This window comes from Quercus robur, chromosome 1 (genome assembly GCF_932294415.1).
Source record: "Quercus robur chromosome 1, dhQueRobu3.1, whole genome shotgun sequence".
NCBI classification, from domain to species: Eukaryota; Viridiplantae; Streptophyta; class Magnoliopsida; order Fagales; family Fagaceae; genus Quercus; species Quercus robur.
The window spans coordinates 19,018,268-19,045,101 of record NC_065534.1 but is presented as its reverse complement, the minus strand read 5'-3'; the positions used below and the strand labels follow the sequence as shown (position 1 = coordinate 19,045,101).

At 40.5% G+C, this 26,834-nt stretch overlaps 2 protein-coding genes across 4 annotated transcripts in view; both read right to left on the bottom strand.

The window, feature by feature from the left end:
- Positions 1-15,385: 15,385 nt before the first annotated feature.
- Positions 15,386-16,792, bottom strand: LOC126728020 (uncharacterized). Its single transcript, XM_050433927.1, has 2 exons — positions 16,136-16,792; positions 15,386-16,066 (listed from the first exon to the last, which is right to left on the bottom strand). Exons 1-2 carry the CDS (start codon positions 16,607-16,609, stop codon positions 15,386-15,388), a joined length of 1,155 nt encoding a protein of 384 aa, XP_050289884.1. The 5' UTR covers positions 16,610-16,792.
- A 2,697-nt stretch (positions 16,793-19,489) lies between these two features.
- Positions 19,490-26,834, bottom strand: part of LOC126724195 (G-type lectin S-receptor-like serine/threonine-protein kinase RLK1) — a 50,214-nt gene continuing 42,869 nt past the window's right edge. Inside the window, exon 2 of one of the 3 annotated variants that reach the window (XM_050428614.1) lies at positions 19,490-22,181. In XM_050428614.1, coding sequence (XP_050284571.1) covers positions 19,752-22,181 — 2,430 coding nt within the window. In that variant the 3' untranslated portion in view covers positions 19,490-19,751. The remainder of the gene's footprint in view (positions 22,182-26,834) is intronic. The other 2 variants (XM_050428627.1, XM_050428625.1) reach the window with 2 other exon arrangements.

Here is a 26,834-nt window from a genome sequence, read left to right as displayed (position 1 = left end):
TTTAACTTTAGCTGGAGTTGATAAAATTTAATTTGGAATTGATACTTTTTTCTCTCTCTGATTAATTAAATCTATGATGATATTCACGGTTAATGCATGAAGACATGGTATTAGTGAGTATAATAATTTTCTGAGTACGTTTGTGTTGCTTTTGTTTGTTGCGGTGTCCTGCTTTTTTTTGGCACTTGGTAGATGGGGGTAAGTGGGCGGGACAGTGGGGCACAGCTTTGCTGTGTTTGGCAGCAAACAATGTTCCAACTATTGTGGGAAGCAATAAAAAGGGCCAATGCTGATTTTTAAATAATGGTCTAATAAGGAATGTGAATTTTATGGGGAAATTTTTAACAGTGAATTTATGTTTAAACGTTTGATTGCTGTTATTAGATTTTGACCCAGCTAATTTGTTACGGATTTTTAATTCATGATGATGGTGATGATGTTGTTACCTATTATAATTTATCATGGACTACATGTCTACATCGAATACTATGTCTCTAGGAACAAACCCGGCCAGCATTCTTCCCAGATCAGCAATGGAGTTTCAACAAATTTGAAGTTTGATTTTTTTTTTGGTGGGTATTTTTTGGTTTGATTTAAGTTTTAGATGCCATAACTTTGTTGGTCGCTTAGAAATGGATGAAGGAATTTGTTTTTGCTGGAGATGATTCTTGACAAAAGTTTCTATGGTGGTGATAATGTTTGTTCATAATTTTTACAAAACCCTTTTCCCTTATTCTTTATTATTATTATTATAATATTTTGAGAGGAGAGAGACATAAAAGAGAGCAAAAATACATATTTAACCTCATTTTTAACAGAGGTAGATAATGAAACCCTAACTAAACTACCTCAGGTGAGTAAAGTGCCAAATTTTAAATAACGAGTAAGCAACTTAAATTTCAGCCAAATCACAGATAAGTAAGTTGTAATTAGTCCAAAATAATATAAGCAACACAATAAAATGATATATTTAATACAATAACCAAAAACCACAACCATCAATATATTAAAATACTTTTTTTAACCGTTTAAAAAAAAAAAAAACTTTTTTTAACACTATATTAAAATATAATTTTTTGTTTTGAGTTTTGAGTTTTGGTTGCTAAATTGACTTTTTTGTCAATTTAGCAACCTCACTGGGATACTCTTATCTTGTCTTTCTTGTCTTCTTGACAGCCTTGTATAACGTCTGGCTGGTAGTTTCATACAGGTCATTTGGATCAAGTAAGGAGTAACCTGTGGAAAGAAAATATTTTGGTGGCCCGGGGAAAAAACACCCGGAGCTCACCAGTTTTCTTTCCATCAATCTTCCTAACCAAATACCTCAATAAATTTCTTTCCTTCTCCATTTTCTCTTTATTTTTTCATCCTATCTAAAGTCCATCCAACCAAATATAGCCTTGGCGCCTTATCCGTATTTTGTAGCTGTTGCAGTATATAATCTACAGGTATGTAACAGAAAACAGAAGCAATAGTGGTACGTACAAGACAAAGTATGGAACGAAACATAATTAACTGCAATATACTTTTCTTCGGAGCTTTTGCTTCATAAGACTTTTCTTGCCACTAACTGCAGTAGGGAGTAAGTTTAGTAATACAAACTTTTCCACAACTTTGTTACAAAGTAAATTGTGAGTGAGTTGTGGAAAATTTTGTAGGATTAGAGTTACTTGTAGCATAAATTGCGCACTATGACGTGAAAAGACAATTTTTTTTTTTTTTGGCTGAGAAAAAAGACAACATATTTAACTCGTTGCCAAAATTTTCCAATGATATTTGATATTTTGCAGTATTGCCATTCTATTGGAGACGGAAACGACTTCAGTAAATATAAAGATAAGAACTTCCTTAGCTTTGTAATAATATTGAATTCTTTTGCTAAATACAACTTGTCATAGACCTGCACATATTTGAAGGATTTTTTTTTTTTTTTTGAGAGATAGAACTTATAAGAGCCAGTGTCAAAATCTTATTTAAATGATATGATTATTTTCTATCAAAATATAGTTGATATAATATATTAAACTTTCTAAATTAAGCTATTTATATTTGTTATTTGAAAGTATTATATAAAGTGAAATATTAATATTTTGTAAATAATGTAACGTATGGTTGGAATTTGTTTTTAATACTTTTCACAAGTGGTTCGTCCTTTATACGTCTTAAACTGTCTAAAGAAGAAGCAAATATAAGTAAATTCATTACTTATATTAGAAAAAAAAATAACACACTTTAATAACATAAGAAAAATCTAATTTTATCAAGAAACTAATAAAATTACACTAAAAATGTGACATAATTGTCAATGAAGGAGCTTCTTTTTCTACACAAACATCTCCTTCCAAAGCATCACCAAAGTGAATTGAGTGGACGGAATGGACCGAAGTGGACCGAGTGTCAGAAGTGGACCAAACTGGACCGAAATATTATGCTGATGTGGCTTCAATAGGAACATAACAACAATAAATATTACACTTTATATTTTAGATATATAGATACCCTATTTTGCAATTCGCATTTAATCTTACTTGTATTGCATTGCATATCATCACCATCTCTTGTCTCCAGGGCAAGACTGTAATTTTGGTCATTTGACCTTCAAATACATTTCTTGAAATAAATCTTGAGATCATAACAATCAAAATGACAGTTTATGAGAATTAATTGGACCATTGAATTAAAAGATACCAAAGAAACAAATTTTAACGGGAAGATGTACTTGCATAAATCAAGTCCCAACCATACGTGATTATGATTTCTTAATTTTAATTGGTCTATTCTTAGTCCAATTTAAGAGTCGTCAATGGGCCCGACTCATTTTTACTTGGCCCAGGGGCACAATGGGCTGGACATGATGGACTATTAACTAGTTAATGAGCCAGGTCGGGTTGGGCCGAAAGAGAAAACCCCAGCCCACGACCCTGCCCATGGGCAATGCCCATTTTGTCTTTAACGGGTTAGATTACTAGGTTGGGCCTAATGGGCTACCAATGGGATTGTGTTAGCATATTATTTTATTATTTTTATAAAGAAAGAATCAATTTTTATAAGGGAATAATCGATCTATTTTTTTAAAAGGAAAAAATCAAAAAATTTAATACTTAATTACAAATTTTTTTTTTTTAACAATCAAATCAAATCAATTTAATATTTTGTTTTGTTGATGGAAACTTATTTAATTTTTTTATTAAGGCTTCAAATAGTTTTTTTATTTTTATCTTTAATAAAAAAATATCAAATGGTTAATTCAAATTTGCTAGACTACTAGAAAAATACATATTTAATAAACTAAGTTTAATACAATTACTTTAAGTATCTTAGTGGTTGGGAGAGTTCTCTTAAGAAATTTCTCTACAATATCTCAAGATCAATCTTTCATACACTTTCTATATATTTTTGTTATAAATTCTAATTTATTGGACTAGGCAATGGGTTGGGCCAACGGGGTGGGCTACTGGGCTAGCCCACCGGGTGCCCATGGGCATAAAAACTAGCCCATGACCTAACCCACTAGGCTAGTGGGCTACCCATGGGCCTCAATAACAACAGGCTGGGCCGCCCATTAGCCCGATGGACTGCTAGGTTTCTAGGTTGGGCCGTGGGCCATGAGCTATTTGATGACCCTTAGTCCAATTTAAATTAAATAATGTGTCAAAATCCTATTGGCTGAGCAAAGGGTTTATGGTAAAGTTGCATGCACCCAATTTAATCCAAAATCAAAGATTTATTAATTCCTAACATGTTAGAGGATCTAGGACCAAGTGTCAACTAGTATTTGGGTCAGATCCCCAAATTTTCTTCCCTTTTTAGTTCAGCTTGCTCCCAACTCGAGTTGACTTTGATTTCTAAGTTTTTCTTCAAAAAAACTTATTTTTCAAAGTCCAACATTGCCTAGAAACTTATCCCCTGCTCCCCCACATCGAGTATAAATACCCTACATCACCATCAATTCTGTAAAGTTGTGATTTACAATTATATTTTATGTTAGTTTTATTCCATGACAAAAAGTTTTACATTTGCTTTAATTTTGTTCATTGTATTTTGTGGGATTTTATTATATTGGGCTTAGTATTAAGTTAGTGAAGAATTGAGCATGAAATGAAGAATCAATGCAGTTTTGCGACTAGCTCGCAAGAAGTTCACGAGAAAAGTAACCCACAAAAAGGGCAAATGAAAAGTACATGTTGGAAGCTAAAGAGTCAAGTGTTAGGCTGCATTTTGCGAGTGCTTTGCGAGACAGGCCATCTTGCAAGGTATCCACGAAACATTTTGCTTGGAGGTTTTTAAGTGTGACTTTCTTATCCTTCACTCATACTATATATACCCTCATTACCCACAAAAGTATAGGAGGCTATTTAGAGAGAAAAACCTTAGATAGGTTTTCTACAATACAACACACCCATCTTTTAGAGAGAGAGCTATTCATCCTTAGTGAGAAATCATTGTAGTCTCTTCTCCTTCCCTTTCCCATTGTCATACTTTGAGAAGAGATTTGTACCCAAACACAACCCACACATTTTCAGAATGTAGAGAGTGTTTTGGAGCTTGGGACGCTTTGAGGATTTGCCAAAAGAAGCCGGTGAGGCTTGGCGAATGTAATCGAGTGTATTGCGAGATCCAGAAAGCTAGAGAAGACATAACTTCAAGAAGTCCGTTGGTAGCAGGAGCTTGAAAGGCTCAAGTACATTTGGTAGACTAGGCTTGGAGGGTCTTTTGTTATTCGTGTACTCCAACTTTATTCTCTAGTGGATCGATTTCGACTTGGGGGCTCATGGAGAGGTTTTTCGCCAAATTCTTCGGTTTCCTCTTTGATAACACGTCTCGGTGTTATCTTGTGTTTGTATCTCTCTTCCCTTACTCTTATGCTTTATATTTATTGTTTGATGTTCATGTATATGCACTAGAGCAGTATCAGTTCATTACGCTTATTTGCTCTTGTTTCGCACTTAGTCTAAGTTAGAGTAAAAGCAATCTAGCTTTAATTTTTAATTAGGGGTCTGAACAAGCTCTTGTGTTTTAACACAAATTTGAGCTTTCAAGTTCAAAAACACATTGAGTACATTAGAAACTTCTTAGAACTTCCTCAACTATATATAATCTTTTCTCAATTTCTTTATTCAATGGTTGAGATTGAAAATTGCTTTTCTCAACTCTCAATCTTAGCCATTGAGAACTATTGCATCATGTAACCTGATCTCGATCCTTTAAGTGACAAATCAGTGGCCCAGAAAGAAAACAACATTGTTTTACAATGGAAAGTGAAGTGGCATGCTTGGTCATTAATTGGATAGAATTATTGAAATTTGTGGTTGGCAAGTACCTATACATCAAATTGAAATTGCATTTCACATTAACTGGTAAAGCACCCGTGCGATGCACGGATAATGCCTTAAACTGCAATGTGAAAAGATTATATAGAATTTTCAAAATATATTAAAATAATAACATAAAATAATGTCGCGATAACATAAAGAGGTTTTTATTGAATTAAAGTAATACAAAATTAAAAGGATATATATAAATATATATATATATATTAAATCTCAAGAGAACAAAGAATTATATATATATATATATATATATATATATATATATTAAATCTCAAGAGAACAAAGAATTTAGATTATAGCATAATAGTCATAGAAATTAGTTGAAGTAACGAATTCATCGTTGATAAGTGAAAATTTAAAATTGCGTACACATGCCAATTACACTTTTTTCACTTGAAGTAAAGAGCCATTAAAGTATAAAAGAACAACGTAGGAATATAGTAGTTTAAATAATGATAATAGCCTCTATTCAATATAATGATGTTTATTATGCAATGTAATAAGTTATTTGTTCACTTAATCATAGTTTTTATTTCTTTAATACATTAGAGTTAGCATAAAATATTTATGATATCATATTAATGTTTAGTTGGCTTATGGAAATATCATAGAATTTTTATGATATCATGTTTATGTTATTAGAGTATGATAGGTTAAATGAAACATCATTCTAATAAAATTTTAATATCATATTTACGTGTATTTCCCTGAAATATGCATACTTTATTGTTCATGTATATTTTGAAATAATAAGATATTCTTATTGAAAAAATTTTAGTTCCCAACTTGGGGTTGTATTGTGAAGTATGTTGAAAACATCCAATGTTTTCAAAGTCAACTTGAAAAAAAATTCTACTTTTAAAAAAAAAGTTTAATGGGTTTGGACTTAAAGAGGGACAATCTTTCACCAAAGATAATTTAAATAAGACTAACATGACCTCAATGTTTTTCTTTAAATTTTTTTTTTTGGGGAGAATAGTGCAAAAAATGTGAGATAGAAGTATAAATAAATAAAAAAAAATTAATGTAGCAAAGTGTCACATGACAGAAACTCATGGTCTCCCACATTAGATTTTTGCTTTCTTATATATATAAAAAAATTAAATAAACTATTATATATATATATATATATATACATATATAATGCACACCACAAAAGCTCATGGTCTCCCACATTAGATTTTTTCTTTCTATTAGAGTCATATTTTCTATGTAATTGGCTAATCTTTTGACAAAATGTACTTTACTTGTAAATTGGGTAAATCTAAGTTGGATTTGATACATATCAAGTGGTTGTATTAAAGACATGAAGATTGATTCAAGAAACAAATGAAGAAAAGCTATTTTACTAAAGCTCGACAGGCTACTATTGAGACTTAATAGGTAGCTCAACACAAGCTCGATCTATCGAGTTTTATGAATTCAAAATTTCCAGATCTGAATTTTTGCCTATGTTGAAGTATTTGTTTAGGATTTCTTTTCTCACAATCCTAGACATATATAAGATTTATTTTAAGAGCTACCATACATGGATACAGAGAACAAGAGTTTATTTTTTCTCTGTGAGAAGCTACTGAGTTTGTACGCCATATGGTTTTGTAACCAAGTATTTCCTGATCTTTATTGTTGATGAAGTGAAGAACTTTACAATTAACAACAACCATTCATGTTGTTGAAGTTAGTTATATACTGGGATCTGTGTAAAAGGGTTAGTCACAGATTGGAGATTTGTGCATTAAAAAAAAGAAGTCTATTACAAGATCAAGTCCAATTGAGTATTAGAGAAAAGGTTCAACTGTAGGTTGGTGATTTGTTGGTGCCTCCACGATTTGCATGCAAGTTAACATAATTAATCAACTTGGGTAATTAAATTAATTAACCGGGGTCAAGTTATCTTAACCCAACACTTTCTTATACAAAAAAATAAAATAAAATAAAATAAACTATACATTCTCTCTACTTATATATTTAAAACAAAAACTATCCAACCAAATTATCCAAACCTAAATCATATTTAAGCCCCTAATTTACAAAGAAAAAAAAATTACTCATAGGGGTTTGGGCAGTTTGATGGTGGAAGGAGGCCAGCATGACGGTGGTGGCACCTTCTCAAATTCTCTTTTTCTCTATCTTAAAAATGCTTTGTCAATCTTAGATCTTTATATATTTTGGTAATAGTGAAATAGTGCATTTCATTTAACAATCTACAACATTTTCATGTCTCTCTATCTTTACCCAGGGCCTTATCTGGTTAAAAAATCACATTAACTTATTTTTACTGTTATCTCATTAATATCTCATTAATTGCTTTAGCTTACACTACACATTTATCTCTTCTTCATGTTTTTTCAGCATACCCATCGTTTTAGTATTAAAAACAAAAGCAAAAAATAAATAAAAAAATAAAAAATTAAGGACTAATAAGTTAATGAGATGACAATAAAAATAAGTTAATGTAATCTTTTGGGTAACAGTAAGAAAAAAAAATAATGAAAAAAAAAAAAAAACTAAATGCAAAATTAGAGCGTCATATGGTGAAGCCTCATACACTCCCATATAAGATTTCGATACACACACGCTAGTTATTGGTCCGTGCTTGGTATGATTTTTTTCCTTCAACTTATTTTAGTTTATAAATATTATAAGTAGACATGTTATGAAAAAAAGCACTATTTATTTTAGAGAAAAGATGTTATTCTTATTATATATGGAAGTTTTTTTTTTTTTTTTGTTATTTTACTTGATCCTCTAATAATTATGTCTGAATTTGATTAGAATGTTTTTTTCCTTTAATTATATATATATATATATATATATATATATATATATATATATATAACACATATATTTGGTAAATGCTCAAATAAATTGTAACTAGTATGTTATTGTACGGCACCGAGCTCCCAAAGCCCATACAGGCCTTGGGCCCAGACCCATCTAGGCCCCGGGCCCAAGCCCATACCAGCCTTGGGCGCAGGCCCGGCAGATAGTTCCCGTTACCTTATGCCCTTCTTAAAACTGCCTTAGGGCCAAAAACAAGTTTTGGTTATCAGGCTCTCGGGGTTGACCGGTTAACATTTCCCGGTATAGCGCGTGAGTCAATACCTGGGAAGGTCATGATATGCACGGGAACGTGAGTCGCCGAACACAATCGGTGAAAATGGAGCCAAGTTCCAAGATCATAAATGCTGCACCGCCCTCTCACCTAAAACAGCCACTTTAACCAGATAATACTGGACCTTCAATAGCACTAACGATGAACATAATCATGGTCTCCCCACTAACATTGGCTATAAATAGAGGAAAGTTGGGAGAAGAAGGGGTTCAGAAAAAATGGAGAGAAAATAGTCAAGGAGAGAGCTTTTCAACTGAATGTTGCTTTGAGTCTCTCTGCCGAGAACGACCCATTGTAGGAAATCCTTAAACCCACTACAAATAAATTGTGAGCCCAAGGGATCTAAGGCCCAGAGTTCTTGTACTTGGTTCTTACAATTGGCGCCCACCGTGGGGCCATCCTACGAAGCTGTGGTTCGAGTGAGACTCAAGCAAAGAAGATGTCTGAGGAGCGTTCAAGAGGGCACGTTCCGAGCAATTCCGCAGGATCTTCCCGGGGATCGACGTGGAGGGAGAGAAGGCAGAAGCGGCTGGAGGATAGAGAGCATTCAAGAGGAGAGGAAGGGTCCGGACTGGGAGAAGGATCGGACCAAACGCACCGGACGATTTCAAACGTCTCAGCACATCGGCAACCTGATGATAGAGACCGGGAGCTGGAGCGGTTGCGCAGATTGGTAATGGACTTGGAGCTGGAGGCAAGGGGTCGGCGCCACGAAAGGGACCACAACCCCCAACCCAGGAGGAACCGTGGCGAGGAAGGTTCCAGCCGACCTGTTACGCAACAACACCGAGACCGATCCCATTCTCAAGAGTCACGTCGTCACTCCCGGGATATTCGTCGTAGACGGGACCGTTCCCGGTCACATGGGTATGATAACCAAGGGTCAGAGTCGCCAGAGGAGCAGCAGCACCACAACGCCGCAATGGATGCCATGAGCAGGGCCTTGCGGATGGCGGCCCGGTCTCCATTCTCGGATGAGATTGAACGGGCACCCATGCCGAGCAGATTCGCGCGCCCACCATTCAATTCCTATGAGGGGAGGACAGACCCCGTGGAGCATGTCAGTCATTACATCCACATGATGTCGTTGCATGCGCACAACGACGCATTGATGTGTAAAGTATTCCCCTCTAGTCTCGGCTCTACCGCACTGAGGTGGTTCAATGGGTTGCGGAAAGGTTCTATACACAGCTTCGCCGAACTGATTCAGGAGTTCGGCAGCAGGTTCATAACATGCAGCCGAGTGCAACAACCGGTCGACGCGTTGCTTTCCATGAAAATGAGGGTCGGGGAAACCCTTCGGAGTTATGCCAGCCGATACTGGGAACTCTACAATGAGATTGGTGGGGGAAACGAGAAGATTGCGGCTAGCACCTTCAGGATGGGGCTCCCCGAGGATTCTGAACTACGGGAGTCGTTGACAAGAAGACCCCCGGAGAACATGAGGCAACTGATGAGACGCATAGAGGAGTACAAACGCTTGGAGGATGACCGGCTGCAAAGCAGGGGGAAAGCCCCTTTTTCGGGGAGATCTCGGCAAAACATCTTGCCGCCAAAGCCGAAAAGGGACTTCAGAATGCAGGAACCAGAGGTGCAGTTCGAAGGGGTTAATGTGTTGTTTAAAGAGCCCGTGCACAAGATACTGGAACGGATAAGGAACGAGCCATTCTTCAGATGGCCGAACAAAATGGGGGGCGACCCATCTCGGAGGAACCAAAGCCTATACTGCACTTATCACAGAGACAAGGGGCACACCACCGAGCAGTGTAGGGTATTGAAAGATCATCTCGGGCAGTTAGTGAAGGCAGGGCACCTGAAAGAGTTTGTAGCAGAGTCCACTGACCGGGAGACCGAGCAAAGCGCCCCACAGAGAAGGAATCCCCTTCCACCACCCCGGGGAGTAATCAACGTCATTCATGCCGCACCGAGAGGGGCAGCGGCGGCTAGGATGGTGATGACAGTGGCTCGCGCGGAGGGAGAATCATCCAAGAAGCAGAAGAGGGCTGGACGGCTAGACATCTCGTTCGGAGAAGATGATTTCGAAGGAACCATCCAACCACACGACGACGCTTTGGTGGTGACAGCCCGGATAGGCGGATTCCTGGTGAAGAGGGTGATGATTGATCAGGGCAGTGGGGCTGACGTCATGTACCCGGACCTCTTCGAAGGGCTCGGGTTAAGAACCCAGGATTTGGCGAAGTATAACACGCCATTGGTCTCGTTTGACGGGAGAATTGTGATTCCCGAGGGGCAAATCTCACTCCCAGTGGACATGGAGGGCAAGGAGGTTGCAGTTACGTTCATAGTAGTCCGATCGTTCGCACCTTACACCGCAATCCTGGGGAGGCCATGGATTCACACCATGGGGGCTGTTCCGTCCACCCTTCACGTGAAAGTAAAGTTTCCTACTGAGTACGGAGTTGTAGAGGTAAGGGGGAATCAGCAGGTGGCGAAGCAATGCCTCATAGCCGCGGTCCAGTGGGAAAAGGAACAGTTCGGCCAAGCTGAGCACGCCGAGAAAGAGACTGCATAGCAATTACAGATACCCCAGGAAAAGGGGGCGGACGTTGCCGAGGAGGTACTGAAGGTAAGAATTCTCCCAGATAGTGACAAATACTTCCAGATAGGTACAAGCATGAATGACCGGGAAAGGGCAGAGATGTTGCTGTTCCTATTGCAGAACATAGATGTCTTCGCGTGGAACCCGTATGAAGTGCCCGGCGTAGACCCCGAGTTCATTGTTCACAAACTCAATGTGGACCCATCATTTCCTCCGAAAAAGCAGAAGCCGAGAAGAGCGTCAAAGGAGCACGTCGATGCAGTAAACCTGGAGGTCCAGCGGCTGAAGGAAGCCGGGGCCATAAAAGAAATATTCTTCCCGAGATGGCTAGCAAACACTGTCGTAGTAAAGAAGAAGGGCGGTAAATGGAGAGTTTGCGTGGACTTCACCGATTTAAACAGAGCGTGTCCCAAGGATCCGTTCCCGATGCCCAAGATTGATCAGTTGGTGGATGCCACGTACGGGCACCCGAGAATGAGCTTCCTAGACGCCTTCCAAGGCTACCACCAGATTGCCTTAGCACCCGAGGACCGAGAGAAGACAGCATTTATATCCCCGAACGCAAACTACCACTACGAAGTCATGCCGTTTGGACTGAAGAATGCCGGGGCTACCTACCAGCGTATGATGACAAGGATGTTCCGGGAGAAAATTGGTTGCACGGTTGAGGTTTATATCGACGACATGGTAGTAAAGAGCAGAAAAGAGTCGCTGCATACTGAAGACCTTCGGGGAGTATTCGAGATACTACGGCGACACAGGCTGCGCCTCAATGCCGAAAAGTGCACTTTCGGAGTGGGGGCTGGCAAGTTCCTGGGTTATCTGATCTCCACTCGGGGAATAGAGGCTAACCCCGACCAAATAGAGGCAATCAATCGCCTAAAACCACCGAGCAACCCTAAGGAGGTGCAGGTGCTCACCGGAATGCTGGCCGCCCTGAACCGGTTCATCTCCAAGTTTGCCGATCGCTGCCGGCCATTCTATCAGCTTCTAAAGAAGTGGAAGGGGTTTCAGTGGGACGAGAGCTGCGATGAAGCTTTTCGAGAACTAAAGGAGTATTTGGCAAAGGCGCCGAGGTTGACGGCCCCGGAACCCGGGGAGGATCTGTTTATGTACCTAGCAGTGACCAATCATGCCGTAAGTGCTGTATTACTAAGGGACCGGGGAGTGCAAATATCAGTGTATTACGTAAGCAAAACCTTGGTCGATGCCGAGACAAGGTACCTGCCTCTTGAAAAGTTGGTTCTGGCCTTGGTACACGCCACGAGGAAGTTACCACACTACTTCCAGGCACACACAGTGTTCGTCCTCACCGAGTATCCATTACAATCACTGTTGAAGAGATCCGACTTCACAGGACGGATTGCTAAATGGGGGACTCGGTTGGGATCGTTTGACATAAGATACCGACCTAGAAGCTCGGTGAAAGGGCAGATTCTCGCTGATTTCATCGCAGAATTCACACCTAAGAATGAAGGCCAGATAATCTGTAGTGCGGAGATTCGCCCGTGGAGGTTATTTGTGGACGGCGCATCGAACGCTATGGGGGCCGGGGCTGGTATTGTCATAATTACCCCTGATGGTATGCGACTAGAACATTCCTTCAGATTGAGGTTCAAAGCCTCGAACAATGAAGCCGAATATGAGGCCCTGTTGGCCGGACTAAGGGCAGTATTGCATCTGGGCGCCAGGGACGTAGAAATCTACTCAGACTCACGGCTGGTCGTTTATCAGATCACTGGGGACTTCGAAGCTCGGGATCCTCGAATGAAAGCTTATCTGAGTGCGTCAAAGCAGATTATCGGTCAGTTTGAAAAGGTAAAGATATCACAGGTGTCCCGGTCGCAGAACAAGCATGCAGACTCTCTTGCTACGTTAGCCTCATCGGCTACCGAGGACACCCCGAGGCTTATCACGATTGAACTTGTAAGGGAACCAAGCATCTCTGTACAGACTGCCCTCGACCAGGCCGGAGTAGAAGTTGCGCAGGTGGCGGTGGCCGGACCATGCTGGATGAACCCGATCATAGACTTTCTTTCTGAAGATAAAGTTCCAGAGGATGAGGCCGAGGCTAATAAGATTCGACGAATGGCTCCCAGGTACTGGTTGTCTTCGGACCGAAAGTTGTACAGGAGGTCCTTCGCGGGCCCTTACCTCTTGTGCCTGCACCCTGAAAAAGTTAAGGAGCTTCTAACCGAGCTGCATGGAGGAGTATGCGGCGGGCATGCCGGGGGACGATCTCTAGCACACAGAGCAATGACGCAGGGGTTTTGGTGGCCACAGATGCAGAAGGACGCCGCCGAGTACGTTCGGAATTGCGAACAATGTCAAAGGCACGCCCCGATGATCCATCAGCCGGCCGGACATCTAAATCCTGTCAGCAGCCCGTGGCCATTTGCACAATGGGGGCTTGACATCCTCGGTCCATTCCCCCGAGCAACGGGGAACCGCCGTTTTGTATTGGTGGCCGTGGATTACTTCACAAAGTGGGCTGAAGCTGAAGCCTTGGCCAATATCCGGGATACCGACGTGAAAAAGTTTGTGTGGAAAAACATAGTTACAAGGTTTGGGGTGCCGAATTCACTAGTGACAGACAACGGGCTACAGTTCGACAGCAACGCTTTTCGGACCTTTTGCGGCGAGCTCGGCATCAAGAACAAGTATTCAACCCCGGCGTACCCCCAGAGTAACGGCCAAGCCGAAGCAGTAAACAAGACTATATTGAACGGGCTCAAGAGAAGGTTGGATGGAGCTAAAGGAAGGTGGGCAGAAGAACTACCCAGCGTCTTGTGGGCCTACCGCACGACCCCCAGGAGATCCACGGGGGAAACCCCATTTTCTCTGGCATACGGAGCAGAAGCAGTGATACCAACCGAGGTAAGCCTATGCAGTGCGCGGGTTGTTGGGTTTGACCCTGTACAGAACGCCGACCTTATGATGGAGCAGTTGGATTGGCTAGAAGAATGCAGGGAGGCGGCGACCGTACGTCTTGCCGAGTATCAACAGAAGCTAGCGCAAAGGTACAACCGAAACGTAAGGACCAGGGAATTCAGTGCCGGGGAATTGGTGTTAAGAAGGGTAGTAGGGAACATGTGGGACGTGGCTGCAGGGAAGCTTGCTCAGAGTTGGGAGGGACCATACAGAGTCACAGCCGTCGCAGGGGCAGGGGCTTACTACTTGGAGGACCTGGACGAGAGGCCGCTCCCCCGACCATGGAACGCCAACAACCTGAAGAAGTTCTACGCGTAAAAACCGATGTAAGCCGAAACTTGTATTCTATGAAGACTAAGAGTATGATGAATTTTTTTGTCTTTGCTGTTTTTTCTTTTTACCCTGTAGCCGCACACCAAGAGGATCGCCGAGCAGGTGAAAACCTTACAAACAAAATCCTAAGGACAGAAACCTGACCCTCGGCTCGATCAATATCGCCGAGCAGGTGAAAACCTTACGAATAAAGCCTAAGGACAGAAACCTGACCCTCGGCTCGATCAATATCGCCGAGCAGGTGAAAACCTTACAAACAAAATCCTAAGGACAGAAACCTGACCCTCGGCTAGATCAATATCGCCGAGCAGGTGAAAACCTTACGAATAAAGCCTAAGGACAGAAACCTGACCCTCGGCTCGATCAATATCGCCGAGCAGGTGAAAACCTTACAAACAAAATCCTAAGGACAGAAACCTGACCCTCGGCTCGATCAATATCGCCGAGCAGGTGAAAACCTTACGAATAAAGCCTAAGGACAGAAACCTGACCCTCGGCTCGATCAATATCGCCGAGCAGGTGAAAACCTTACAAACAAAATCCTAAGGAGGGAAACCTGACTTTCGGCTCGGACAAAATCACCGAGCATGTGTGAACCGTGCAATTAAATCTATGAGGGCGAAAAAATTGATTCTCGGTTAAAATCAAGCGTCCGGACAAACGGAAACTTTGCAAACAAATGCTCGAAGGACGGAAACTCAATTCTCGGTTAAACCAAAACCTGATAAAAACCTGACCTTTTTTACAAAAACAAAGTCCGAATAGCGCTCTCAAAACTACTCACAGCTCCGCACAACAGATTCTCGGGGGTACATTCTATTGAGCGGCCATAGCATTGGTGTGATTCAAACAGGGCACAAACAGATATAATTTCATTCAACCAAATTGAAACAGGAAAAGAAAACAGACTTCCAATTAAAAGGGTAAAAGCAAATTGTTCAGTCACCACAGCCCGGTGACATGGGCAAATAAAGCCAATAAATTAAAACAAAGGTTCAATCACCACATCCCGGTGACATGGGCAAATAAAGCCAATAAATTAAAACAAAGGTTCAATCACCACATCCCGGTGACATAGGCAAATAAAAACGAAATAAAAATAAGCTAAAAATAAAATCAACTAGGGGGTTGAGTCGGTGGTGGCACTTCCTGTTGGACGATCAGGGAGAAAGGCTGGGCCTCGTCAAGAAGTTCCTGCACGGTCGGTGTGCTCGTAGTCTCCAGTTCCTCGGGCTCAGCATGAGAGTCTATTTGCTCAACCAACTCCCTCATACTGGCCGTCTCCTCCTCATCTGGAGCAGCCGGGACGTTCTGGATGGCTGGTACAGGACTCGGAAATGGAATCTGGCCGGGGTCTCTCAGCGGCGAATCTTCAGGAACTCCCATTGCTTGAAGAGCAGCATACCACCCGGCCTCGAAACCCATATGCCGAGCCCGAGCAACCACCGGCTCTGCGGAGTTCTCAGCGTCGGCGAAGCCCACGTCGTACCACTTCTGCTCCGCGGCCGCCAAACCCGCCCTGAGGTCAGCTATCTCCTCGGCATGAGAAGTGTTGAGACTGAGGGCTTGGGCCAGTTTAAGTTCAGTCTCATTTTGCCTGGCCAGGAGGTCAGCACACCTCTGTTCGGCAGATGCTCGGAACTTCTCCGCGGCAGCAGCCTTATTCTCGGCAGACTCAGCAATCTTGGCCTTTTCCTTTGCCGTTTTTACTGCTGCCTCCCGCGCCGCCTTCTCGCGCTCATTTTCCTCGTCAAGCTCCCGTGCCCGGGCAGCCACAATGTGAGCTAGTTGAGCGGCCTAGCAAGCGTGAAGGTTAGCAAAGTGGCAAAAGGAAATTTACATGGAGTAAATAGACAAAAGAATTACCGCAATGGCGTGCCACTCTAACCGGCGCCCCACGGACTCCTCGGACCCGTCCTCAAAGGCGTGCACGTCCTCGGGAAGTTGGAGAGCTCCGGCCAAGGTTTGGGCAATGCGGCCGCCCTCGCCCTTATCCCATATCCGAACAGAGGCCGTTGATGGCAATGGTTTGCCATCCAGAAGGAACTTTGGCTCCCACGCCGGAGCCACTTGGGAGGAGGATGCGCCCCCCGTGCCGGCTTCGGTCTGCGGCTCGCGGATGACAATCCCCCCTGTTGGTCGGGGAGGAGTCCGGGCAGAGGCGTCCCCCGGGGCCGTGGAATATGGCTCGGCCACTTTCTGTTTTTTCCGGGCACGTCCGGACTGCGAGGTTGGAGGAGGTTGAGAAACTGGACCCCGACCCTGGGTAGGCGGGGGCTGGTTGGTCGGCCGGGCACCAGGCACGAACCTGTCTAGGGTCATTGTTCGCCTTGCCACCATGCTTGCACCGGGCTGGATCGCTTCAGCTAGCAGGTTAGCCGCGTCTGTCACCTGCTGTTGATGCTCGGCGGGTGGATCCTCGTGATGGGTCTGCTCTTGGGCTTGGTCCCCTTGTTGTATAGCTTCGTGGGCTCTCTCTCTAAGGCGCCGGGATACTTGCTCCGCGGAATCGTCTCGAAGGGGAACTCGTTCGTCCACGGCAGTGAACTGCCTACCAAATTCCCTCGCTTCCCCGGTTGTAAGCTTCGGCGGCAAGAAGTTCACGTACCGGACGTCTATGTACGAGAGCAGGGGGCTGTCAACTATCAACGCTTGCTTGAATGATTGCCAAGTGGAGTAAACCGGTTCCACGCCGAGGATCAGGTGTGAGGCCCGGAGTTGCCCGTCCCAGTGCACGTAGATCTCGGAACGAAGGACGAAGTTTAAGTCGTTGACGTGGACGGCTCTGAGGTCCTGAGTAAACACTTTGCCGTCTGCAGAAGAACAAATAACACGTTAGCTTTTAACAATAAAAGATTTTCTTTTACTCAAACAACTATAAAAAGGGGAAGGTACGAACCCACTTCACGCCGTGTGAGGGGGCAAGGGATCTCTCCGGCAAACCAATTGCCGCGCACCCTGACAAACTCCCCGGCGGAGTTCCTGTTCGAATCGGGTAGGCACGATATCAGCCGTACCCGAGCATCCCTTGTCTTTAAGTAGTAATTTGTGGATTTGCTCCCACAAAGGCTGTACATTTGGTTAATATCATGGTGGTCTAGTTGTAAGTTAAAGGTATGGTTCAACTGGCCGACACAACTAACTACACGGTAAAAATTGGGGGGAAGCTGGTCGGGGCACAGCCCATAGTAGGTAAGTGTGCTTATCAGGAGGGGATCTACCGGGAACCTAACCCCTCCTTCTAAGATGGACATCAAAGGGAAGAAGGCCGTACCATGCCCTCGGTGGAGTTCCATATCACTCTCATGGCAGTAAGCCACGTCCACGTCACTGGGGATACTAAACTTATTCCTAAAGTTGGCCAAAGCAATCGGGGTATCTAGAAGGTAAGAATAACCCATCTATAAAGCCTAAAACTACGAGAATAAAATCAAAGAAACAAAGCTGAAGGAACAGGAAGGGAAAAGAGACTTACGTTGGGTTCTAAGGAGGAAAAGAGCGTTGAGCAAGCAAGCACACAGAAATATGGTCGGCAGAGAGTAGGCGCTAAAAATCAGAGGCAAAGGAAAAGTGGAGTGACGTTTGGAGAAGAACTATTTATAGAGCCAGAAGAAATGGGGAAAGAAGAAACGTTTGATCAAACAATAAATGGGCACAGCAAGCGAGCGACCCAGCAAATGCCAGGCGTAACTGATTTGCGCACCGCTTCGGTTCACGAACCGTCAGGCAATAATGACGTCTGCGCCTGGCGCCGCGGAACGGCGCGTCTTTTGAGATGGCTATTAATGAGAAATGACAGCCAGAAGTCCCAGACTAAAAGATTCCCGAGGTCAAGAAGCCCAGGCAGCTCCTTGATTCTCCTCGGCAACCGAGTATGAATCAAGGGGGGGCTATTGTACGGCACCGAGCTCCCAAAGCCCATACAGGCCTTGGGCCCAGACCCATCTAGGCCCCGGGCCCAAGCCCATACCAGCCTTGGGCGCAGGCCCGGCAGATAGTTCCCGTTACCTTATGCCCTTCTTAAAACTGCCTTAGGGCCAAAAACAAGTTTTGGTTATCAGGCTCTCGGGGTTGACCGGTTAACATTTCCCGGTATAGCGCATGAGTCAATACCCGGGAAGGTCATGATATGCACGGGAACGTGAGTCGCCGAACACAATCGGTGAAAATGGAGCCAAGTTCCAAGATCATAAATGCTGCACCGCCCTCTCACCTAAAACAGCCACTTTAACCAGATAATACTGGACCTTCAATAGCACTAACGATGAACATAATCATGGTCTCCCCACTAACATTGGCTATAAATAGAGGAAAGTTGGGAGAAGAAGGGGTTCAGAAAAAATGGAGAGAAAATAGTCAAGGAGAGAGCTTTTCAACTGAATGTTGCTTTGAGTCTCTCTGCCGAGAACGACCCATTGTAGGAAATCCTTAAACCCACTACAAATAAATTGTGAGCCCAAGGGATCTAAGGCCCAGAGTTCTTGTACTTGGTTCTTATAGTTATAATTAATTAATTCTTGCAAAAAAAAAAAAAAAAAAAAAAAAAAAAAAACTACACGCCAATAGTTGATAACAATAGTGGCATTAGATTTGCTATATAACAAGAAGCACCAATCAATATATAGTTAACAAATACGGAAGAACCCAGAATTAACTACTATTGTCAATTGAGTTCTCCATAAAAGTTTGCTTTGTAGCTATAGTTTAGCTCAGTTGCATCAAGTTACTAACCACAAATGATTTAAGATGCAATAGATTTGGCCCAATTATCAAAATCTAATATGTTCTTCAGGTATCTCTACCCTCAGAACCAATTGGCTATTTGCATTTGGTAAAATGTGCTTCAGATTTTGCAAAATGCTTACAATGGCTTTTAAAAAAAAAAAAAAAAATCATTTTACGTCTTTTGGCCTTTGTTTTCCTTGAGTTTTTAAGTTGACCGAAAATGTTTTATAGTTGACCAATATTTTAAAACAAAACAAACACCTTAAAGTAATGAAAATATTTTACTTTAAAACAAACAAGCATTAATCTGTCTCAATTTCATTGCAAGCTTTTTGTTTTGTTTTGTTTTTTGTTTTTCTGTTTCTCTTTCATCTTTTTCTTCTGGTGTTTGATAAGCTAAGAACTTCCTATAAGAATAAACACATAAAAGAAATAGTAAGAATACAACCCAAAATAAAATCACAACCACGCGGGACAAGAAACAACAAACTCATAGAAACAAAAAACAGAACACAGTTTATCAAACCTCTTATTTGTAGGTGAAAACAAACTTTCCATAGGAATTAGTGGCACTTTATTCGTTAATAAACTTCTTCATATCTGAAAAGCTATGGAAACATATCTAATATCTTCTGCATATAAACAACTTGGAGCACATGAACCAATATAACAAAGATCATTATGGCAACAAACCAAAAACAAACTTAACTACAAAAAAAAAAAATATAAGATGGTATATTGCAAAAGAGAGTAAATACTAAGACATAGTTACTGTCCTACTAAAAGGACACGGGCAAGGTGGAACAAGCACTTCAACAACACCCTCAAGCATTTGTGTTACCCTCCTCATGGTAGGTCTGAGAGATGGATCTTCTTGAATGCACCAAATGGCAACCATGACATACTTCTCGAGCTTCTCTCTGTCATTCAAGACCTCCACATCATGTTCAACCAGAGGATCTAATACTCCTTCCCTATAGCAGTCATAAGCCCAATCAGTCAAAATTGCCTTTTCTTCCTCAATTGTCTCCACATTTACGCTTCTTCGGCAGCAAATTATCTCTAGTAGCATGACACCAAAGCTATAAACATCTACTTTGGCAGTGATTGGCATATTCCTAAACCATTCGGGTGCAACATACCCTTTTGTTCCTCTGATGGCAGTACGAGTCTGGCTTTGGTCCATCATCAAAAGTTTTGCCAATCCAAAGTCAGCTATTCGAGCATTGTAGTAGTTGTCAAGAAGTATGTTCTGAGGCTTTATATCACAATGAATAATCTGGGTGCTGCACTCGTCATGTAAGTACAAGAGTCCTCTCGCAATCCCAACAGCGATATTGATTCTTTGCTTCCAACTGGGTTTCAAGTCTCCAAAAAGAAAACTTGCCAAACTGCCATTGCTCAAGAACTCATATACCAGCAATCGTTGTAGTCCCTCATCACAAAATCCAACCAAACGAACCAGATTTTTGTGATTTGTTTGACCAATCACATTCACCTCAGTCTTGAACTCTCTCTCATTGTCTTGAACCAAACTATATAACTTCTTGACTGCCACAGGAACACTAGAACCCATTTCTATTGCTTCTTTGTAAACAACACCAAAAGCTCCCTTTCCCAATTCTTCCTTGAACCCACCTGTAGCTTCTACAAGTTCTTGGTATGTAAAAAATCGCATATTTGTCTCCGAAGAATTAACATTGCTCATAGGTCTTCTGAGCTTCTTATGGTAAATGAAGAAAACACTTACACAAATTGCAACAATTAATATAATGTTAACAAACAAAGAGCCACCGAGAAGCACTGACCCCACGAGGATCAAATTGTCCTGATTCTTCTTCCTTGATTCTGGATTATTTGGAAAGTGAGGACCCAGAGGTGGGATGGAACTACTGTTTCTGATTTTGATAAAAGCCTTCCCACCATTAAGGCTGGTGTCAACTCTACCATTAGAGAGAGGTAGCTTCTTCTTCCAACAACTATCACCTAATCTGAAAATGGCAACAGCACACATACAATCTTCCATGCAAGACTGTTTGCATTGATCTTCAGTATAAGGCTTGAGGAACGCGTAGTCAGCGTTTGGCCAATCTGTATTTATTAGCACTTCAAAAGAATACAGATCTTTCCCGGGACTAAGCTTGTCTTCTTGACAGCCTTGTATGAAGTCTGGCTGGCAGCTGCCATACTGGTCATTTGGATCATGTAAGGAGTAACCCATGGGGCAATCACACTTTGGCCTTCGATCTGATTTAAGGGTGCAGATACTGTTATATCCACAAGTGCCACTGCCTGAGTTTGAAACAGTAGCGTGACAAATATTATCTGGAATAGACCAGAGCGAAGTCCAGCTTCCATGGGCATTGGATGACTTTGGGTGAGAATATTGGGTGAAAACTCCATCAAAGTTGAGAGTAGCTCTAAAATAGAAATCAGCAGTTGAGTCTAGCTTTACCTGGCTTAGAGGAAACCTTTGGTTGTTCTCTCTCAGAATGTAAATGTAACCTGAATTGTTGAACATCAGTTGTTTACCAGCAGTACCCGAGGTACCAGAATCACCAGCACTAGCAACAGTTCCACTATTATAATAAGGGTCATTAGTATTATCCGTGGGCAAGTTTATGGTATTGAGCACAAGATCCCCATCATCCTGCAACTTTAGCAGAAACCTCCCTTTGGAAAAGTTGGTCTCTGATTGTCGAGAATAAAGCACCACCCCAGCTGATCTTTCCACAATTTGTGAAGGCAACAATGTATCGGTGGGATTCTTGAAGCTCTCCCATAAGTTATTGAAGCTGCTATCTTGAAGTACAAAGTTGCCTGTGTTGCTCATAACGCCATAGGCTACAGTACCAACAATTGTATTAGATCTCCATAACTCATCCCCTTGAGGACCAGTGAGGACTAGCCCATTGTCAGCATCTAGCTTCACTTTTGATCCCCTTGGTACAGGGTTATCTACTCTAGCATACCAAACAACGGTTTTATCTGGTATTTTGTCAAACCAAATAGAAAGAAGGAAGAGATCTGTCTGGTTGAGAGGACGAAATCCGAAGGCAAAATCACCAGAAGGTGATAGCCATGAAGTGGTGTTGTCAGTGGCTGTGAGAGAGTTGCCAACAGTAACATTACCATTATTTTGTGCAATAGAAGAAATTGGTAGCAGGATTAGTAAGAAAACAAGAAGGTGAGGAAGAACAAATACCATGATGACTGTCAGAGTGAATTGGGTTCATACAACAAAAAAATAAATGGACTTGAATAAAATAGCCCAGCTATGATGAAAAGATAATCTACTATTGTTCATCCACACACACACACACAAAAATCTAGTTCTGGTCTACGTCAAGCAAACGACTTTGATTTGTTAGCTTCAACAGTGCTTCATTATCTGAAAAACGCTAGGACCACGAAAAAGTTTGTGGTCCTTGCATTGTTCTCATTTTCTAAGAGGAATTAAGATGTTTCTTGCATATTATTGGAATCATTTTTTGGACATGGCTTAGTTCCGGTGTACTAGATGAGACAAATCTGTATTGTATCAGCTCCAAGCACTAGAGCTAAAACTTATGTCTTATCTGTATTTTGTAACTGTCGAAGTATATATACAGGTATGTAACAGAAGCAACAATGGTACGTTCAAGACAAAGTCTGAAATGAAACATAAGAGCCTGTTTGGTTGATGATTCCAAATAGCAGTTTTCAGTGTTTAAAAACGCTGAAAATTGTTGTTCCAGAAAAAGAAAAAATATATGTTTAGTATGATTGTTTTTTTAAGGAGTGTTTGAATTATATTGCTCATTTTAAGATGTTTAAACACTGAATTTAAAGAGTTCATCATACTAATTTTCAGATTTCAAATAAGGTTGCTTAATGGCATATTTGTAAATATTTTTAAAAAGTGGGACCCACTTGGATTAGACAACATCTCAACGGATCCATCCCTCCAATGCATACTGACCCCTCTTTTTTGTCTCTCTACCCTCTTCACAAGTCACGCCGAAAACTTTTCTGCAAACCCCAGCGCCTTTGAGCTCATCTCTCTTCCTCTTTCATAACGGCAAGATCTCTACTCCATCATAAATCCTTCCCAAAGCCCACCTTCCCTTCATAAATCCATAGTCACTGCTTATTCAATCCCTCCCCAACGCCCACCTACTCATCAATTACTTAATTTACTTCCCAATCCCGTATTTTGTAGCCTTTGCTTCATAGACTTATCTTGCCATTAACATAGGTGTAGGTCACTTGTAGCATCAATATCACTTTGACGTGAAAAGACAACATATTTAACTTATTGGCAAAATTTTCCAAAGATATTTAATATTTCATTCTATTGGAGACGGAAAACACTTCAATAAATAGAAAGATAAGAATTTCTTTAGCTTTGTAATAATATTGAATACTTTTATAATTAGGTCGAACTACGATTTACAGTTTTTTTTTTTTTTTTTCTTTTTTTTCTTTTTGGGAGTGAATAACGAAAAGAGTAGATAAAACTTATAAGCATTGGTGTCAAACTAGTGATTATTTTCTAACAATGTATAGTTGATATTATACATATATATATATATATATATATATATATATATATATATATATATATGGGCTACTTTTTTGTTGTCCCAAGGAAACTATTTGTGTACTCCCTGGATATTTTTTGCAGTTCCACATCGAAGACAACTCCTCCCACTCGCTGCCTTTTAAACTATGAAGCTAAAGGAGTAATGTACATTAAATTATTTTAAATTAAACTATCTACATTTATTATTTGAATGTATTTTAAATTTTGTAATTTTTTTTTCAAAGAAACATAATATTTTACATTAAATTATTATATAAAGCAATATATTTTGTAAAAAATATAACGTGTTATTAAAATTTGTTTCTATTACTCTATACAAATGATTCATCCTCTATATATCTTGAATTGCCTAAAAAAGACAAATATAAGTAAATCTATTGCTTATATTAGGAAAAACAAAAAAACACAAGACTTTAATAATATAAGAAAAATATAATTTTATCAATAACTTAACAATATTACACTGAGACTGTGACATAATCGTTAATGAAGGAGCTCATCTTTCTGCACAAACATCTTCTCCCAAAGCATTACAAAAGTTGACCAAGTGGACTGAATGTCGGAAGTAGACCTAATTGGACTGAAATAAACTAAGTAGACTGAAATGTTATGTTGATGTGGATTTAATAGGAGCATAACAATAATAAATACTATGTTTAAGCTTTAAGATATGTAAACACCCTATTTTGCAACTCACATTTAACCTTACTTGCGTTGTATTGCATACCATCACCATCTCGTATCTCTAGGGCAAAACTGTAATTTCAGTTGTTTGACCTCTAAATACATTACATGAAATGAGTCTTGAGGTCATAACGATCAATCAACAATTCATGAGCATTGATTGGACCATTGGATTAAACTATATCAAAGAAACCAATTTTAACTGTAAGGTGAACTTGCATAAATTAGGTTTCAACCATACGTGATTGTGATTTATTAATTTTAATTGGTTTATTTTAGTCCAATTTAAATTAAATGATCTGTCATAAACTCATAATCTTGTTAGCCAAGGATAGGGTTAATTTATGGTAATGTTGCATACATCCAATTTAATCCAATGCCAAATATTAATTCCTGACATAATAGCCAGAAATTGATTAATTAAAAAAGTAATTAATTAATTGGACTTTTTTGGAATTAATTTGGAAAAAAAAGATCTAGAAGATCTAGGACCAAGTGCCAATTAGCACTTGGGTTAGATCCCCAGAATTAATTTTTTCAAGAAAATGAGTCATTTCCCAAAAAGTATTTTCTATAAAACTATTCAATTTTCCTATGTTTGGTAGCAACTTTAAATGGGTTGAAAAACATTTCTCAAAAAAAAAAAAAAAAAAAGGTTGAAAAATAATCTCCTAACTTCCCTTATTTAACTTATTGTAAGATAGAGTTGTTTTCTACAAATATTTAGTGGAAAATAATCTTTAAATATAAAATCATATTTTTTATGTTAACCAAATATAGTTTTCTTTTGACTCAATTTTTCTAATGCTACCAAATACTGGAAAATACGAAAAACTATTTATACACAAAGTTTTCCATTGAAACAAATGGAGCATGATTCATACATTTTTTGTTCAGAAAACCTAATTTTCTTAAGTCCCATATTGCCCAAAGGCTCGTCCTTGGCTCCCTCACATTCAGTACAAATACCCTACTCCACATCAGTTAAAAAACACACTAAGTACATTAGAAACTCTAGAAATTCTCAAAGCTTCCTAGCAAATTAATTAAGATTTCTCTCCCTCCCACTATCCCTACTCTCTAGCGTTAGTAGTAGTGAAATATGCTATATTATCCCTAGCAAGTATTTAGAACCCTTAATACAAAGTTTTACAGCTTAATCACTTTTAATACTAAACTCACAACTTAGTCCAATATACGTGCTTAGCCAATTGTCATGTTGCAAGCAAAATTAACAACACTCTAAACCATGTAAGAAGCAATATGAAAATGCAGAAAATAAAACAAACCACACAAAAAACCAAGATGTGTTTTTGAAGAGGAAAACCTGATCACCTGGCCTAAAATACCTCTCCGTTAAGCACACGTTGAATAACTCCACTAGTACGAATAGTTGCAGAAAATGGATGACTATAAACCCTCCAAGCCTATATCTCCCTATGTACTTGAGCCTTCCAAGCTCCAGCTAGCAATCAACTTCCCTAAGTCTTTTCTTCATCTAGCTTACTGGACTCACCATCGTTGAGCCGCCAATGGAAAGCCACCAAACGATTTGGATTTAAATATGGATTCTCAAGTTTCCATAGCCATTCACTCACTCATAAGGTCTATGTTTATGGGCGAGGCTTGTGTATACTGAATCTCAATCAATACAATGAAGGAGATGGAAAAGATAGGTAGGATATTGGTTTTTCTCAAGGCCAAAAGCTCTCTCTTTTCATACACTTGATAGGCTTGACTCTTTTATCACTCTTTTGGTTTCTAGGGTTTGTTCAACCCTTATTTGAAGCCTCTTGCCATGCCTCATAGCTCTCTGTGTGTGTGTGTGTGTGTGTGTGTGTGTGTGTGTGTGTGTGTGTGTGTGTGTGTGTGTGTGTGCGTGTGTGTGCACGTGCGCTAGTAGATAAGCAGTGGACAAGTGTAGTATAGAGTACAGATATTGTGCAACTCATGACTTGGTTGCACCCTAAGGTTGCATGGTGGTCGCGAGGTGCACGACTGCACTTTCATCCAAAACACCACCATGTGGATCTCATGGCCATCTAGGTCGCCTCTTGGTCGCGATATCCCTGGTTGATGCATCTTCCAAACTTGAAGGAGAGGCATAAGTACTCTACCCCAAATTACATAAAAGCCCAAAAAAATTGCATCAAACATAAAATGCATTACATAAAACTTTTTGTCATTAAATAAAGCCAACATAATAGAATGGACTTCTCAAGTGGGAAGGTACCTTTGGTGTCTTGTACCTCTTGGTCTTAATTCACTAGAAGGGATAGTTTAGACCTCCTAGTCTCATCAAGCTACCAATTTCCTACTTATGAATCCCCCTCTAGGGGAGCTTTCTAGCTTAGAGTGCTCAGGAGTGTTGATGCATGCAAGTAAGGTTACTAAACCTTCTTTATTTATTGCACAAGCTTTTTAGATTCAAGCATGTTTTAATTTCTAGTTCTTCGCATGTTCTATTTTGCTAGACCGTTAGATCTAGTTTGTTCTTAGTCTTTGCATGATTAAGGTTTTTCAATTTATATAACATATTCACACTCTTAGATAAGGATTTTTCAATTCAAT

Excerpts from the sequence above, each read along its gene's own strand:
- LOC126728020 (XM_050433927.1), bottom strand. The coding sequence starts at position 16,609 with ATGGTGGCAAGGCGAACAATGACCCTAGACAGGTTCGTGCCTGGTGCC. Across the intron at positions 16,067-16,135 it reads TAGAGTGGCACGCCATTGCG|GCCGCTCAACTAGCTCACAT; the intron begins GTAATTCTTTTG and ends CACGCTTGCTAG.